This window comes from Stegostoma tigrinum, chromosome 10 (assembly GCF_030684315.1).
Source record: "Stegostoma tigrinum isolate sSteTig4 chromosome 10, sSteTig4.hap1, whole genome shotgun sequence".
Classification (NCBI taxonomy): Eukaryota; Metazoa; Chordata; class Chondrichthyes; order Orectolobiformes; family Stegostomatidae; genus Stegostoma; species Stegostoma tigrinum.
In genome coordinates, this window is record NC_081363.1 from 18880672 (window position 1) to 18898715 (window position 18044).

The 18044-nt window shown below is 42.5% G+C and overlaps 1 protein-coding gene across 5 annotated transcripts in view; it reads left to right on the forward strand.

The window, feature by feature from the left end:
* The window catches only part of bcl11ba (BCL11 transcription factor B a), a 167736-nt gene that overhangs the window by 65064 nt on the left and 84628 nt on the right, over nucleotides 1-18044 (forward strand). The window contains exon 1 of one of the 5 annotated variants that reach the window (XM_059649049.1): nucleotides 11647-11742. The exons of the other annotated variants lie outside the window; for them this stretch is intronic. Coding sequence (XP_059505032.1) covers nucleotides 11724-11742 — 19 coding nt within the window. The 5' untranslated portion in view covers nucleotides 11647-11723. Of the gene's footprint in view, nucleotides 1-11646; nucleotides 11743-18044 lie in introns of those variants that run through there. 5 annotated transcript variants of the gene reach the window in all.

Here is an 18044-nt window from a genome sequence, read left to right on the forward strand (position 1 = left end):
TTGTAACCAGGCATAGCTTCAGAAGAGATGCACACCACGTAGTTGGCATCTTTCCACTGTGATTGGGAAATGTACAGTCATTCCTTATTCCTGATATCAATCCATGATTTAACAATTCAAATTAAACAGGCAGTACCTTGCTTGTAAAACTTTACAACATTTTTAACATTTCTAATGCTGAATTGACAGAGAATTGCACTAAATATTGATGGGATGTTGGGTGTTGCTGGCTAATCCAGCATTTCTTACCCAGAGGTTAATTAAGAGTCAACAACATTGCAGTGGGTCTGGAGTCAATGTAGGCCTGGCCAGTTAAGGATGGCCTTAGTGAACCAGATGCTTTTCACCCAAATATGTTAATTAATTTCAGAATTTTATCCTACCATGATAAGATTTGAGCCCACGTTCTCTGTGATCTGGGACTGTTTGATTAATAGTCTAGCAATAGTATGAACAAATCATCATCTTTCCACAAGACATGTACATTTCCACCACAGACAGGAAGAAGAGCCTATCTGGAACTGCATATGCTGTCCACAAATTTTGTCCAACCCTCCTTTACCCTTCAAAAAGTTTCAGTTTCACCTGAACTTACTATTTTAAAACACTTCTTTCTTTACCATGTTTCTTTCCTCCATTTATGCTGAAACTTATGTATTGCCTGTGTGTGGATGCATTCCCAGATTTGGAGTGTGGCAAGGATGGAGGAAGGCAGTGTTGGACATTAGTCAAGAGTGCTAAGTGGCACGAAGTCCCTGAGATCAGGTGACCCCCTATTCAGTGAGCCAGAGCCAAAGAGTTGGTCAGTTTCTGCTGGTCATTGCGATCTTACACATGTCATCTGTCAAGTTGTGTCTAAATGTAGGGAACTTCTCACAACTTAACAGAAATCAGCAGCCAGGGCTGTACCGTTTTCTGGCTCCACTCAACATTGGAGCCCTCCAAGGATGTGTCCTCAGCCCCCTACAGTACTTTCTGTACACCTACAACTGTTGTCAAATTCTGAACAAATGCCACTGACAAGTTCACTGACGCCACCACTATAGTGGGACGGGTAACTAATAATGACGAGTCAAGATACAGAGGGAAGACAGAGGGCTTGGTAATGTGGTGCAGTGAAACAATCTGCCTCAACATCAGCAAAACTAAAGAACTGATCATCGACTACAGAAAGAAAGCAGGAGAGCACACCCCCATCTACATTATTGGCACTGAGATTGAGAGGGTGAAGAGCACTAAGCTCCTTGGAATGATGGTAACTGACGGCCTGTCCTGGACTTCCCTCGTAGATGCGCCAGTTAAGAAGGCACAAGAATGCGTTGTCTTCCTCAGGTGGCTCAGGAAATTTGATGTCTATAATGACCTTCATCAACTTCTACAGATGCAGCATTGAAAGCATATTGTCCAGGTGCATAACAGCCAGGTTTGGCAACTGCTGTGTCCAGAACCGTAAGAAACTACAGAAAGTGGTGTGCACAGCCCGGACCATCACAGAAGCCAACCTTCAATCCATGGAGTCCATTTACACGGCTCGCTGCTGTAGAAAGGCAGCCAACATCATCAAAGACAAATCGCATCCTGGTAGTGACCTCCTATAACTTCTTCCATCAGGCAAAAGATACAGAAACCTGAACGTGCATGAGCAGGTTCAGGAATAGCTTCTTTCCCGCTGTTATCAGACTGTTGAATGGACTCTAGCCTCAAATAATGTAACCTGCAATGTAACCTGGATGCCTCTAAGTCTTTTTGATCTGTACATCCATTGCTTGCTGCGATCTGCCTGTACCACTCGTAAACAAAGCTTTTCACTGTGTTTTGGTACATGACAATAAAATCAAAATCAAAATCAAAAGGCAAAAAGGCAGCTTTGCATTCTGCCTTGCCATATGCTTAATACCCAGAAGTGAAATGTCCCCTGTGTATACAGTTTAAGGATCTTTTCACTATTTTGCAACATGCACCAATGCCCCAGATGTGAAATCATTCGCACAGGACTGTGTGGCTGTTAAAAGGCAATCTTGACACCCCCAGAATGTTGTATTAATTTGGAACGAGAAAGCAACCATTCACAATGATACAGGGATGTTATTGTGCATACTAGGGTTAAAAATGAGAACTCAAATATAAGATAACTGTGGAAACTTCCCATCAGAGATAATGGGAACTGCAGATGTTGGAGAATCCGAGATAACAAAGTGTGGAGCTGGATGAACACAGCAAGCCAGATGCACAATTTGTTATCTGGAAACTTTCCATATTACTTAGGGGAATTTTCAGGTAGCTGCATTTCACCTGTTTAAATGGGAGATAATTTATGTTCATAATCATGGTGTCTCCTGGTGAGCCCCTTTTATTACCTAAGATGTGATTTATAGGTTGAATTCTGGGATGAAAACAATAGGTCAGAATGGTGTTATGTAGTGTAATGTCTACAACAACCACAAAAAGATACTGCCATTGTAAATTAGGTTTCTTGCAGCTTCCAACTCAAATTTTATTCTCCCAAAGGATATTTCCTGCAGGTCCTAATTGTTACGGGAGTATAATTCTACAGGTGTTGGCTGTCTCTCCATCCCTCAGGAATTCATTTAATCAGTCACTTCAAATGAGAAGCTGGGCAAAAGCAATGATAGCTTGCACTTCATAGGAATGCTATCAAAGAAGACTTGACTTCAAGATTCTGGGATAGATAACAAAAAAATAGGTAGGCTTTAAGTGCTGTCTTGACAGGAGAAGAGAAGTGTAGAGATGGGAAGATCTAGGGAGGAAATTCCAGAGCTTTGGGCCCAGGAAGCTGAAAGCATGAGCTACCATCATGGAGCAGTTTAAGACTGAGGGTGCTGAAGAAAGTCAGTTCAACATCGACAGCATTGTAGTGATATCTTATCCTCATCCACTTATTGTTTGACACATACATTGTGCAGTGACTTTCTGGTCAGTAATGACTGCAAGTACATGATCTGGCACATTCCATCTATTCTGAGCTGGGATTGGGTGTATGAGATTGACTACAATGAACTCACTATCCCAGCTATTGGAAGTTGGACACTACGCAGGTGAATGTGCCACTGTGCCCTATGTAAGATGGATGTAGAAGCAGGCATTATGACTGGTAACGGTTTTTACTGTCTCTCCACTGTTAAATGCATTTCCAGTTTTTTTTTTAAAGAAGCATTCTTCAGCACTTACCATAATGTTGTGGCATTTTGTGTTGTGCTGGAATTAGTGTTCTCACCAGTAGAGTCAATGGCAGTACATTGTCCATCAGAACAGTTTGCTTTGCGAGGGCTATGCCTGTGTTGCAGATTCTCTTATTTTTGCAGTGAGTTTACTAGTAAGTAACTGATGTTTATTTAACTTACAAAGCTGTCACATCATTCTTTGTATTTCCATGCAGAAATGCTCCTGGTGTATTTTGGAAAGCAAACAATATTAGCTTTACAGATGTGGAATAAAAACATTGATGACATTTGGTGTAGATTAGAGATGTGATGTAATTTAAATATTCCGTTTTGAAAAGAAATGCTAGGCATAACATCTCTGTGCTGTGAGCAAGATTTCAATCACTTTGCCAGGGAAGGACAACCTGTCACAATCTGGGCAGTTACATGGAATCTGATTAATTACTGTACAAGTCTTTTCTTACCTTCCTCTTATTAATTAATTTATTGAGTGAGGAATGTGTTCACTCTTCACAGTGTTGTGTGTGTCTAACTCACAGGAGTGCAAACATCTAAATTAATGCAGTAAGCATATGAGCTCTCTGTCAGCTGGTGCCCATCCAGGTTTGTTTATCAGATTGTGTGCTTTTTTTCGTCAGTTATGTAATTTAAGAATTAAATATAACCTTCATGCAGAAAGAATGAACCATGTTCAGCAGTAAAATATTTGCCCCTGTTTAACGTGATGCAGAATTGAAATCTGTGGTTTCTGCCTCTGTGGAATTACTTCAGTTGTTAGAACGAAGTGTAGTATTTGATTTAATTGTGGTGAGGCTGTTTCTTGTATTCTTATGTGATAATACACAGTAGGTGCATAATTAGTACAGTAATTATTTTTGCAAATGTCGTTCTTGTATTGAACAATTGTGATTGAGTTAATGTGCTCCGATCAACCTGCGTCTTTCCAACCAGGAAGCCTGGATCAAAAATTGAGAGAATGCAAGTTCACGTTCCAGAATGGCAATTTGAAATCCATTTTAGTTTAAAAGTCTGGAATTCAAATGTTGGTACCAATAATAGTGACTATTCAGCCATCAGAATTTTATTTTCAAAAATCAACTAGCTTGCTGGCATCCTTTCAGGTGAGAATTCCAGTGGCAATAGATTAAAACAAGAAAAGTTCAAAATATTGTATAATATTAGCAATTCTTGTATCAATTGCGTTGTTGTCAAAGCACATTTTCTTCCCTTCTTCAGTTGGCTGTATATTTTGCTTCACCATACCAGTGGAATGCGAATCTGAATTCTCTTAAGCAGTATTTTCAGGCATTTATTCACCACACCACCAGCGCCAACCACCGTTTCCCCCCCCCCCCCCCCCCCCCCCCCCATTTCCTTTCTTTCAGCACGACCAACTGACGTTGCTTTCGACCACACTTAGAGAGGCGAATGTGACACACTGTCAAAGAATTAATGTGGAGCAATGCTCATCTGGTTTTGATTTTATATAACTCGAGTAGAAATAGTTGCAGCCATTTTAATTTAGGCTGTGTGACAGCTGAAACTCTCAGTATAAGTCTTGCCTCTCTCTACCCCTGTCTCCCTGCAGCATATAGCCAGAGCTCTGTGTGAGTGTGAACGTGAACATGCTTAAGTGTCTCTAGGTGATAATAAGATTGCCTAAAGATGCATGAGGGGTATGTGACATTGGATGATATCACCAAGAGTCAGCCACATCCTCTTTACACCAGGCCAAGCTCTGCTGCCCCAGATCACTGGCTCATGCTTATTTTTCACTGCAGAATTTCAGATGACTTGGGGTTGCAGCCAGGCCATCACTGAATATTAAAGAATTCAATGTCCAAGAAGATGATTCAAATGCACCTTTCAAGATGGACTTGGATAGAGCTCTTAAAAAGGCAAATCACTTGCTAGGGTCTGTTGGGGAAGGAGCAGGGAAATGGGGTTAATGAGAAAGCTCTTGGAAAGAACTGGAATTGACATGACAGATTGAATGGCATCTCTTTCTATTGGTGAGAAGTGAATGAGTATCTCGCCAAGGCTAATTTGTCCTTCTTGTCGTCATCAGTGAGGTAAAGATTCAGCCCTTTGTCTCTGAACTTCTGTTCACAATTTGGACATTCATCAATATTGAATAATTAAAAATTTTTTTTACAAAAAACTGAGGCAGTGAAACTATTTTGTGCGTGTCTTTTAGCGTACAAAATCATGCATATCCTCTTTCTTTGCCTGCTTTGATAGAACTGTGTTAACGTAATGTTGTTACAGTCCTGCTTAGGCATTAATGTCTTTTTGACAGTTTCTTAAAGAATGTCAGACTTCAGAAAGCACAATCATCTGAGATCTCTGCATTCCCCAAAATTCTTTCCTTTCTTGCACCTTTTATTTCCTGCATTCTGCTTTATAGTGGTCAAATCTTATGATATTTAGATGAAGCTTTAGATAACTCCCTCCCTTAGCTTATCTGCCCCAATCTCACACTCATCCTTAAATCGGTCCCTCAGTATTTTTAGGTACCTGCCCTAATGCTGCCTTTTTCAGCTTATTGTCAGCTTTGGTCTGTTAAAGGTACTGTAAAAAAGACAATTTTTTTGTTTTAAAAAAAAAGGAGAGCAGGTGAAAGCCACAAAAACAAAGTATTTCAAAGATGAAAGACGGAATAGTTGATGTCAATGGAAGAAATGAACTCCAATAGCAAATTAAGAAGGGAAAAGCTCAGTAAGTTGACAGAATGTAGGATAAAAGCCAAGAAATTGCACATTTCATAAAAGTTGCAACAAGGCATGAGCGAGTGGTTAATCATGGAACAGTCTTTAGATTCACATGACATCAGTCTGCTACTCTGTGGTTAATGATGTTGTCCAGAGCAGCCATTGTCTTGCAGCCTGGTAAACAAGCTTGCAGCCATTTTGTCATTCTCTGCCTTAATGCACTTGTTGGCCAAGAACATCGCAGTCTTGCTGGTGGTGCAGCACACAGCTGGGGTCAAAAATGTGCGATTCTCAGAATGGGCTCAATATTAAATTATCAGAACCCACATGTGGCTTTAAACACAAAGCTGATGGTGATGGTGGGTCCTTGATTTGAGGTTCCACTTTTGCCCTGGTGATGTGATGGGCCTCATATTCAATAGACGGTAACAACCGTGCAATATTTAAACCATTTAAGGGTTTTAGAATAAGTGGGATGTAAAGGAGTTAGAATAGAATCATAAAATCATGAGGCATAGAAGAAACCATTGACCTCTGATGAGGAGAGGATTTGTAGCCATTGAATGTGCACTTTGCTATATCATGCTGGGTGTGTTGTCCTTTGACGAGAGTGTGTCACAGTGGCGTTGAAGCTGTCGTCGCATTGTCATACAGCCATGGATTAGCTTCAGGTCTTTTTTTTTACATTCCCTCCACTTGACCAGGGCTGTTTTGTCATCTTTAGAGATCAGAAATGAGCAACGAGGAAACACAGTGTAAGAATAATAAACGCCGGAAGTTCACAGCAGAAAAAATAAATGACAGTAAAATTTTTCTGGGTGGTTTAGCATTTCGAGTTTTGATGAATCTGTTACGGAGACAGCAACTTGTCCCTTCTCTTCACTGATATTAATTGATTTGCTGTGCAAATTTAGCAATCCTATTAATTTATCTTTATCTTCAGTCCTCAATTAATTGTCAAGGCTTTTGTAAAGTTGCCACTGAATATAAAAAGACCAAAAACACTACTCGATTGCCCACTTTAGAAGTCACCCGAGACCTGAAAAATGATCTTGGTTGTGGTTGTTTTGATTTTTTTAAATTGCCATTTGCGGGTGGCAATTTTTAAAACATTTGCTAATGTTGCTGTTTTGAGATGTACCTGCTGCATCTCTGTCAAAACTTTCTGGATAATTCTTTAATTTATCCCAGTCTGAGGAACTCCATTCTAGTAATCTGACCTTTTCTCAAGTATGTGAAGGGAAGTGGTTAAAAAGCTGCAGATATTACTGTTTATACCAGCATGTTCTAAACAGCCATATAATTGTTCCATTTCTTGAAAGTCTGAAATTTTGACAAATGTTCAGAATTGTGAGGACTAGAATGGACAGTGACAAACTGTTCCCATTGACAAAAGGGCTGAAAAGCAGAGAATATCAGTAGAAGGTAAATGGCAAAAGAAACAAGTAACCAACACAGAAAAATACAGGTGAGTTGCTACACTCTGGAATGCATTACCCGAAAGGTTGTGGGGGCATTCTCTACTGCTTTCAAAGGAATTAGAAAAAATAATTTAAAGTAAAAATGTGCAAGGGAATGGAGAGAAGTGTCAAACAAACTTGTTCATGCAGAGTACCAACAAGAACTCTGCTTCTGTGTAGTAACCTCTCTGTGATTTTGAGTTTAAAAGAAGTTATGTATTTCCCACCTAGATGTTTTCTGACGCATCACTGATAATCTAACTCCTGTCGTTGATCCCCGGTCTGTGCTAAGTTAGCTGATCCCTGCTGTAGTCGCTTTATGGATGTTACACCTGTCCTCTGTTTCCCAAAGATACAGATATGAGATCAGCCAGGTTCTGTGCCTCCATCACCTTGAAAAGTCTGTTGTGGGCTAATTTAACTTGTGCCAAGAGTGTAATAAGGGCTTCGTTGCTTGACTGCATTCCCATTGCTTCTGTCTGGTGATGTTGGGGCAGGACAGAATCAAGTTTGCATTGTTTGAATGAGGCAAAACTTGTCGTCTAGTTTGATGCTGGACCACTGGCCACTAACGACGAGATACTAGAGATTGACAGTGAAATCATGTCCTAGCATGAGTTGGGCATGCCAGAAAGATGGGGGAGGAGGAGAGTAAGGAGAGAACTGCTTTCCACACCTGCTTTGGGAAGTCCTCGGCAGGCTATTCTGAAAAGGAGGTTAAGAAAGTGTGAAACAACTCAAAGGCCTTGTGTCTTGTCAGATCTGAACATGTCCCAGTGAAGGGGCTCATTGCAAAGACTGTTTTAAAATCATTGTTAGACTGGAAGTGCAATCGCATTTCTATTTGACAGTTTCTTTTTTTAGCAGGGAATTTAAGCTGCCTGCTCGGAGATACACTATTGCATCCAGCTGAGCAAATAAGCAATCTCACATCCCAGTTGGCAGGGCTTGTATACATGATAGACTGTGTGCAAAAAGTATAATTTTTTTCTTTACGAAAAATATTTTAAACTGTAACAGATGTGTATATAAGCATAGACATACCAGCTTCCCTCCTCACAAATGAGATAAGTTACATTGTTTTGTAGGGTGTCGGCAGGGCCTAATCCAGAAAGGCACCTTTTTTTTTAAAAGGTAGTTAATTGTAAATAGGATGACAGATAATCTGATACATTCAAGACTTCCACTTCCAGATAGAATGAGACTAATTTTGATCTTGGAGATGAGGGTAAAACACCAGCTCAACATCTCTCCTATACTTTTTATTTCACCTAATAATAACCGAGAAGTTTGATGATCAAGCTGATAGTTTGCAATATATACTATCTGCTTACTAGTTGAGTAATACAGGAACTGGGAGTCGGTCAATCAGCTTTTCAAGCTTGTTCCACTCTTCTGTGAGATCATGCCTGTAGTTATCTCAGCTGCAGATACCTGCAATTCTTAACTCCCTTGCCTAACACACATTTGCTAATCTCAGATTGACACTGGTACGGTTAGACTGTTATTAGTACCTTTCCCAAGTGTGTATTGTAGGGGTCATTGAGCTATTTGGTTAACTCAGCCACATTTAGGGGCATTTAAACAGTCCTTGGATAAGCAGATGGATGATGATGGGATACTGTAGGGGGATGGGCTTAGATTAGTTCACAGGTCGGCACAACATTGAGGGCTGAACGGCCTATTCGGCGCTCTATTGTTCCATGCTCTATTGTTCCATGCTCTATTGATCTGTGTTCTATGTTTACACCTGCCTCTAACCTTTGCATTGGGGAATTCTTTAATACTGAGATCTGGGGCCAGTTTCATGCGTTTGATTGCCTCCTTCTTGAAAGCAGTGGTGCTGAGAACAATGCTGATGAGCCGAGCACCATTTCAAATGAGGTCAACTCAACAGAGTTGCTGAGACTTCCTTGCTGTAAGAAGAAAACCACATTGCTCATTGATTAGGTGATCTGGTAACCATAAATGGGTTTTGTGAAGTGGGGAAGAGGTTATAGAGGAAAGTGTAGTAAAACGGACCATAATTATTGCACCATGTTTGTGCTGAACAGCATAATTGTTATGCAGTACATCTAGACATGCTAACTAGGATTGTTCAGGGTATAGCTGGGTGTGGATGTCGTCATCTGATGAGTGTTTGAACTTATGCTAGAAGCCTGAATGCACAAGCATGTTACATTTGTGATATACATGAGTATTCATTTCCCTAAATCCCTTGATTACACAAACCAAAGTGGGCATTCTAAGGCAAAATAAAATGTTTCAGTAAGCATTGTAATTAAGACAGGCTGACAGAAGAATGACCTTTTCTAATTATCACACCTCCTGCACTCTGCCTAGGGTCAGGTACCGAAATGTTAAGTTATCAACTTATAAAATTGATACAGAGCCAGCAGCTGATCCGACTAAGCAGTCGGGCAATACATGGGGTTACGAGGATAAAGATTTTTGTAAAGAGGAATCTCATTAACCAGGTGAATGTGCTAAGCAGATTCTGTTGTGTATGTGCTAATGTGTCTCTCTAATCAGCTGCCTTCTGATTTCTATACTTGTCTCTGTTACAGCAACCTTAACAGAGTTTGGGCCACATTTGGATGAGAAAGCTTTGACACAAAAGCAGGAATTGGTCGAAGGGTCAAAGATAACAGATGTCATAGTTTAATTTAACAAAATGTGAGGCTGGATGAACACAGTAGGTTACGTGGAACAGTCCCTCTTCCGCACCTACACAGGCCCCAAACCCCACCTCTTCCTCCGGTACATTGATGACTGTATCGGCGCCGCCTCTTGCTCCCCAGAGGAGCTCGAACAGTTCATCCACTTCACCAACACCTTCCACCCCAACCTTCAGTTCACCTGGGCCATCTCCAGCACATCCCTCACCTTCCTGGACCTCTCAGTCTCCATCTCAGGCAACCAGCTTGTAACTGATGTCCATTTCAAGCCCACCGACTCCCACAGCTACCTAGAATACACCTCCTCCCACCCACCCTCCTGCAAAAATTCCATCCCCTATTCCCAATTCCTCCGCCTCCGCCGCATCTGCTCCCACGATAAGACATTCCGCTCCCGCACATCCCAGATGTCCAAGTTCTTTAAGGACCGCAACTTTCCCCCCACAGTGATCGAGAACGCCCTTGACCGCGTCTCCCGTATTTCCCGCAACACATCCCTCACACCCCGCCCCCGCCACAACCGCCCCAAGAGGATCCCCCTCGTTCTCACACACCACCCTACCAACCTCCGGATACAACGCATCATCCTCCGACACTTTCGCCATTTACAATCCGACCCCACCACCCAAGACATTTTTCCATCCCCACCCCTGTCTGCTTTCCGGAGAGACCACTCTCTCCGTGACTCCCTTGTTCGCTCCACACTGCCCTCCAACCCCACCACACCCGGCACCTTCCCCTGCAACCGCAGGAAATGCTACACTTGCCCCCACACCTCCTCCCTCACCCCTATCCCAGGCCCCAAGATGACATTCCACATTAAGCAGAGGTTCACCTGCACATCTGCCAATGTGGTATACTGCATCCATTGTACCCGGTGCGGCTCCCTCTACATTGGGGAAACCAAGCGGAGGCTTGGAGACCGCTTTGCAGAACACCTCCGCTCAGTTCGCAACAAACAACTGCACCTCCCAGTCGCAAACCATTTCCACTCCCCCTCCCATTCTCTAGATGACATGTCCATCATGGGCCTCCTGCACTGCCACAATGATGCCACCCGAAGGTTGCAGGAACAGCAACTCATATTCCGCCTGGGAACCCTGCAGCCTAATGGTATCAATGTGGACTTCACCAGTTTCAAAATCTCCCCTTCCCCTACTGCATCCCTAAACCAGCCCAGTTCGTCCCCTCCCCCCACTGCACCACACAACCAGCCCAGCTCTTCCCCCCCCACCCACTGCATCCCAAAACCAGTCCAACCTGTCTCTGCCTCCCTAACCGGTTCTTCCTCTCACCCATCCCTTCCTCCCAGCCCAAGCCGCACCCCCATCTACCTACTAACCTCATCCCACCTCCTTGACCTGTCCGTCTTCCCTGGACTGACCTATCCCCTCCCTACCTCCCCACCTATACTCTCTCCACCTATCTTCTTTACTCTCCATCTTCGGTCCGCCTCCCCCTCTCTCCCTATTTATTCCAGTTCCCTCTCCCCATCCCCATCTCTGATGAAGGGTCCAGGCCCGAAACGTCAGCTTTTGTGCTCCTGAGATGCTGCTTGGCCTGCTGTGTTCATCCAGCCTCACATTTTGTGAAATATAAAAATCTCTCTGTTGCTAGCGAGTGTTGGGTGTCCCGCAGTTGTGAAATATAAGACTAACCATCTTCACGTGCCACCTTGAGAAAGAAAACACAATGTTCAAGGAATGGAGGGGTAAGTACATGATGTTACAGGTTGAAACCCATCTCTACAGACACTACTGTACTAGCTCCTTTGCAAGTCGGAAAATGGAACTATGATTTGCAGACCAGGCTAAACCCAAATATAGTTTCCCACCCTGCTTCTGTTGTTGCACTGAATTATTGGGAAGAATAATTCTCCTGAATAAGGAGGAATTAATAATCTTGCTTTGGTCCTCCTGTTTCCCGGACTTGCTGCCGCTGACCTTGCACCTAGTTCACTGAGTGGTTGGATAGTGCGAATATGAACAGCACTGAGAACAGACATGAAAATGATAACCATTGTGATGCTGAGGACAATTGGTGCCATGAACTGTCAAGACTGTGCTTACCATTGGCTTTGCTCCGCTCTATTAAATGACATCAGCACCATAAGAAACCCGGTTGTGTTTGGAGTGTAAAAAATAGTAAATTATTCTAACTTTGGAGCCTGGTATTTGGTTAAAAGCAGGCCAGGTTCTACTGACCTGTAGAATTATTGCCAGATGAACTCTCAGATCTTTTAATATGAAGTTGGCCTCCTTGCCTCTGAGAAAATTATACTATTGGTTGGGGGTTGGATAGAGAGGAGGAGGGGAAAACAAAATAAACTCCTGAGAAATCGGGCTGAAGAACTTTTCATGAAATTTGATCGGTCACAAATCACAAGTTTAATGCCTATAGTTAAAATACATAGAAACAAGTAATGTAGTATGAACTAAGAAATTCTGTAGCACTTCCAGGTTCAGATCCCAGCTGCAATTCCTCAGGGAACAGTTTCTTTTTTGATTTTGAGAAAATGGCATTTTACCTTTTTAAAATCTTAAAAGTTAAGCTTAGCCAGAAGCTCAACACTTGGCTGTGGCAGAATGCCACTTATCATAAAAAAAGGCACTGCACTGCCTCTGTAACTGGAGAGTCCTTTGCTGAGCTTGGCACAGAGCTCTGAGTACTGAACTCACATTGGACTGTTACTGTACTGAGACAGAGGGAGAGCTGCACTGGTAGTGGGGAGTCTTCACTCTCTCTGTCAGACTTAATATATAGTCTAACATTTGTCTGGTTTCTTGTGTAAGGCTTGTTTCAGCTATGGTTCAGTGGATGGTACCTTTGCCTGAGTCAGTAGTTTGTGAGCTCAGCTCCCGCTTTGAAGCCTTCAAAATAAAATCTGGGCTGATAATTAAAGGAGTTGTCACCTTTCAGATGTGGTGCCTGCCCTCTCCCATAATGCTATACTTGGACAGTACAGGAAAACTCTCCGCAGGCTGGACTAATATTTATTCCTCAATAAACATCTCCAGAACTGTTTATCTAAGCATTACCGCATCTGTCGAAGCTGCTGTGTGTAAATTGGTTGACTCTTTCTCTGACATTGCAATGGTCGCCATGTTTCAATAAGTACTTCATTGGCTGTAAAGCACTCAGGGATGTCCCGAGGTTGAGAAGGGCATTCTGTAAATTCCTTTTGCTTTTATTAATATTTAGAGTAATTGACTCAGGCTTTCCTTTGTATCCGCTGTGGGGCTGATTCTGGGTTGCGGAATTGCATCATAGGCATTGCTTTTTCTGTTGTATCGCTTTTGGTATTGATTTAGCTTTAAAACAATTTGGGAACACTAGCTGTGCTCATGTGGTGAATTAGCAATACCTGGGGTAATGATTGCTAATGTGGAATTATAGCAGTAATACATTATTAGAAATGTTGTGGGTTTTTAAACCCTTGCTGACATAACTGGAGTAATAATAATGGTGCTAATGTTGCCTTGGATACCCACCCCTTCCCGCGTTTGGGGGGAACGGAGAAGGCTACACCCAGAGAAAGCTTGCTGATTAAGAAACTGCCATACAAATTTATTAGAACTCTTTAAGAAGGTAACAAGCAGTCTAGAAAAAGGTGAATGAATAGATATAGTATATGTGGATTATCAAAAGGTGTTTTGATAAGGGTACTGTATTTAAGGATACTTAATCGGATAAGAGCCCATGGTGTTGGGGAGAGTATGTAGACATGGATAAAGGATTGGCTATCTAATACAAGTCAGAGATTTGAGATAAAGGGAGCAATTTTAGGATGACAACCTATAACTAGTGGAGGGACCAGTACAAGCCCACTATTATTTGCAATATATATTAATGACTTGGATGATAGAAGTGAACATTCAGTGACCAAGTTTGCAAATGACAAGGCAACTAAGGAAGAAGGAAAAGAGTCTACACAGGGATATGGACAGTTTGAGTGAGCAAAGGTTTGGCAGGTGAGATATAATTTGGGGAAAATGTGAAGCTTTGTCAGGACGAACAGAAGAGCTGAGTATTTAAATGGGGAAATAATGCAGAAAGCTGCAACACAGAGGGATTTGGAGTCCTCACGCATGAAATAGAAAAAGTTTGTATCCAAGTTCATTTGAGTGATTGGGAAATCAAATGGAATGTTGGATTTTAATTCAAAGAAAGTGGTGTGTAAAAATAAGCAGATCTTATTAAAACTATACAAGGTAAAAGTCCATAAGACCATAAGACATAGGAGTGGAAGTAAGGCCATTCGGCCCATCAAGTCCACTCCGCCATTTAAATCATGGCTTATGGGCATTTCAGCTCCACTTCCCTGCACTCTCCCTGTAGTCCTTGATTCCTTCTGAGATCAAGAATTTGTCGATCTCTGCCTTGAAGGCGTCCAACGTCCCGGCCTCCACTGCAGTCCGTGGCAATGAATTCCACAAACCCACCACTCTCTGGCTGAAGAAATGTCGTCTCATTTCAGTTTTAAATTTATCCTCTCTAATTTTAAGGCTGTGCCCACGGGTCCTAGTCTCCCCGCCTAATGGAAACAACTTCCTAGCGTCCACCCCTTCTAAACCATACATTATCTTGTAAGTTTCTGAGATCTCCCCTCAACCTTCTAAACTCTAATGAGTACAATCCCAGCATCCTTAGCCGTTCATCATACATGAAACCTACCATTCCAGGGATCATCCGTGTGAATCTCCGCTGGATACGCTCCAGGGCTAGTATGTCCTTCCTGAGGTGTGGGGCCCAAAATTGGACACAGTAGGCTAAATGGGGCCTAACTAGAGCTTTATAAAGTCTCAGAAGCACATCGCTGCTTTTATATTCCAACCCTCTTGAGATAAATGACAACATTACATTCGCTTTCTTAATTACGGACTCTACCTGCAAGTTAACCTTTAGAGAATCCTGGACCAACACTCCCAGATCCCTTTGTACTTCTGCTTTACGACTTTTCTCACCATTTAGAAAATAGTCCATGCCTGTATTCTTTTTTCCAAAGTGCAAAACCTCACATTTACTCACATTGAATTTCATCAGCCATTTCCTGGACCACTCTCCTAAACTGTCTAAATCTTTCTGCAGCTTCCCCACCTCCTCAGTACTACCTGCCTGTCCACCTATCTTTGTATCATCGGCAAACTTCGCTGGAATGCCCCCAGTCCCTTCATCCAGATCATTAATGTATGAAGTGAACAACTGCGGCCCCAACACTGAACCCTGCAGGATACCACTTGTCACCGGTTGCCATTCCGAAACCGAGCCTTTTATCCCAACTCTCTGCCTTCTGTCAGACAGCCAATCCTCAATCCAAGCCAGTAGCTCACCTCGAACACCATGGGCCCTCACCTTGCTCAGCAGCCTCCCGTGAGGCACCATATCAAAGGCCTTTTGGAAGTCTAGATAGTTAACATAGTCAGACCAGACCTGGAATTCTGTGAACGATTTAGGTCCTTTATCTTAGGAAAGATACTGATGTTGGAGGCTGTCCAGAGAAGGTTCACTAGGTCGATTCTGGGTATGGGGGGATTTTCTTCTGAGGGCAGGTTCAGTTGTTTGCGTTTTGTATTTACTGGAGTTTAAAAGAATGAGAAGTGACTTTATTGAAACTTATGCGATTCTTAGGTGGGGTTGCAGGTTGGAAGCTGAGAAGCATTTTTTTCATCTTCTGGGAGAACAGAGTAGAGCTCATAATCACAGAATAAGGAGTCACCCCTTTAAGACACATGAAGAGAAACTCCTTCTCTGAGCATATTCGATGTGGACTTCTCCAACATAGAGAGCTGTTAAGACTGAATCGTTAAGTATATTCACGGTTGAGGTAGCGGGGTATGGGAATAAGGCAGGAAAATGAAGTTGAGTATTATCGTTATCAAATTGGCTATGAGCTTATTGCTTGGCAGAGCAGTCTGGATGGGCAGAATGGCCTATTTCTATTCCTACTGTCTTAAATTCTTATGATCTCATTGATATCTACTGTCTGGGCGAGCTTCTGCACTCAGTAGCAGTCACTGGAGGGTGTTCTTATGAAAGTTGGCTGAGGACAGGATCTGACTCCAATCCTGTATGTTCCATTATGCAAGACAACAAAATGTGAGGCTGGATGAACACAGCAGGCCAAGCAGCATCTCAGGAGCACAAAAGCTGATGTTTCGGGCCTAGACCCTTCATCAGAGAGTTGGACAAACTTTTTCTTTCCTCCCTTGTAGTGGTTTTCTTCTCCCACTACCTCCCTCCCCACTCCGTTTATGCACATAGCTTATCCATACGTGTACCAGAGGTTCACTGGTGAGGTAAAGTTCTGTAGACAGTGGGATGCTAGCAAAGCTGCCAGGCATCTGTGCAAAACTATGCTTTATCAGCGTAAAAGTGGGAAGAAAGACCATGCTTACTCAACAGAAGTGACACGTAATTCTTTGTAACTGAACAGTGAAAAGGTCCAACTTTTGATGAATCAGTATCTTCTGCTGCAGAGCCACTTGGTCCTCTTTTTTGAGATTGATTGTCTCTAACCTGACAGCGACAGCTTTTAGCATTAGAGATTAGATCTGCCAGGCTCCATTTTATTCTTCCATTTATACCTATGCTTTCCGCCAATCCAACTGGTAGCAACCCGAGTTCACAAAGCACCTTTCACGATATAATATCCCAGTGCATATTATTGAGCAAGAATTTGAGAAAAAATATCATTACAGCTAATTCTTTGTAGGGTGATTGGCAGTCATGTGCTCTGGCAGCTGCCATCCAAGTTGGTTAACCCACTTACTCTGTCTTTTAAGCCACAACGTTTTTTTCCCTCAATTCCACAATGCGTACTTAATGTTCGGCTGAGACAGTGAGCCACTTTTTTTTTGTTTTATTTTCTGAGGAAGCAAAACAAAACAGAACGCTTTTTAAGACGGAGTGGGGAGGGAGGTAGTGGGAGAAGAAAACCACTACAAGGGAGGAAAGAAAAAGTTTGTCCAACTCAATGGTTTTCAGATGTGGCCTCGCTTCCTTGTTGCCACCACAGAAGGGTTTGTTTACTGATGGCTTACTAATGGGAACCAGTGTGTACCTCTTTCCCCCTCCTCCATTTTATGATCTTCCCCCAACTGGGACCCTCACCTTATCCTTTCTTCAGTTTTCCTTCTGCCTGTCTTATATATTGCACAGTGTTGCTGCGATCTTCAGGCACCAGAAGTTCAGGAACCATATTGCAGATCTTAATAGACGTTCCTGCTCAGCAGGAGTAAAGGAAATTCGCTGACACTCTCCTGTTTGGATATGTTGCAGATTGGCTGCACCCTTCAAGTCTATACACCACACACGCGAAGATTTAGCCAAATTGCAATTTTCCAGGTTAACAGCCTCAGACATGATTCTTAGATTAGCTGATCAAGCAATTTGGCTAGAAACACATCGCAAAAAAAAAGTAAATGTTAGTCAGAGGGAAGAGATGACGACATTTCATTCAAATGCCAGTTAGCTGATGGCAGTTTGAGTAAGCCATATATATGCACATTGGCCATATTCCCTCGTTTGTTTTTTTTAAGAGCAGGCAGTAAAGAGCGACCAAGGGAGTTACCACAATTTCACCACAGGAAAAAATTATCAAGCTTTAGCCAAAGAGAAAGGGAGTGATTCTGTCTTAGTGAAGAGTTAAACACAGCACTGTTTAACCAGGGACCTCCATTACTCTGGCATATTGTCTAGACTCAGCTTAACCAACTAAAGTGATGGATGTAAATGAAAAATCACCTTAAGTTCAGGAAACAAATAAAGATCTCGCCCAGTATTTTGATGATTCATGAAAATCAGATGCCAATGTGAGGATTGGTATAATCTTCTAGATTTGCTCCCCAGTGTTAGCTCTACGTGTCTTGAGACAGTCAGCTGCAGTGCCGTTTTGTTGCAGGGTAAGGCCTCCTCAGCTCTGCCAAAACTGTTGGCTCCAGCCCCAACCCTTCCCTCTTTATCAGTTGCTGCAACCAGTCATGTTCATCATTTTTCTGAATGAGATGGTCAATT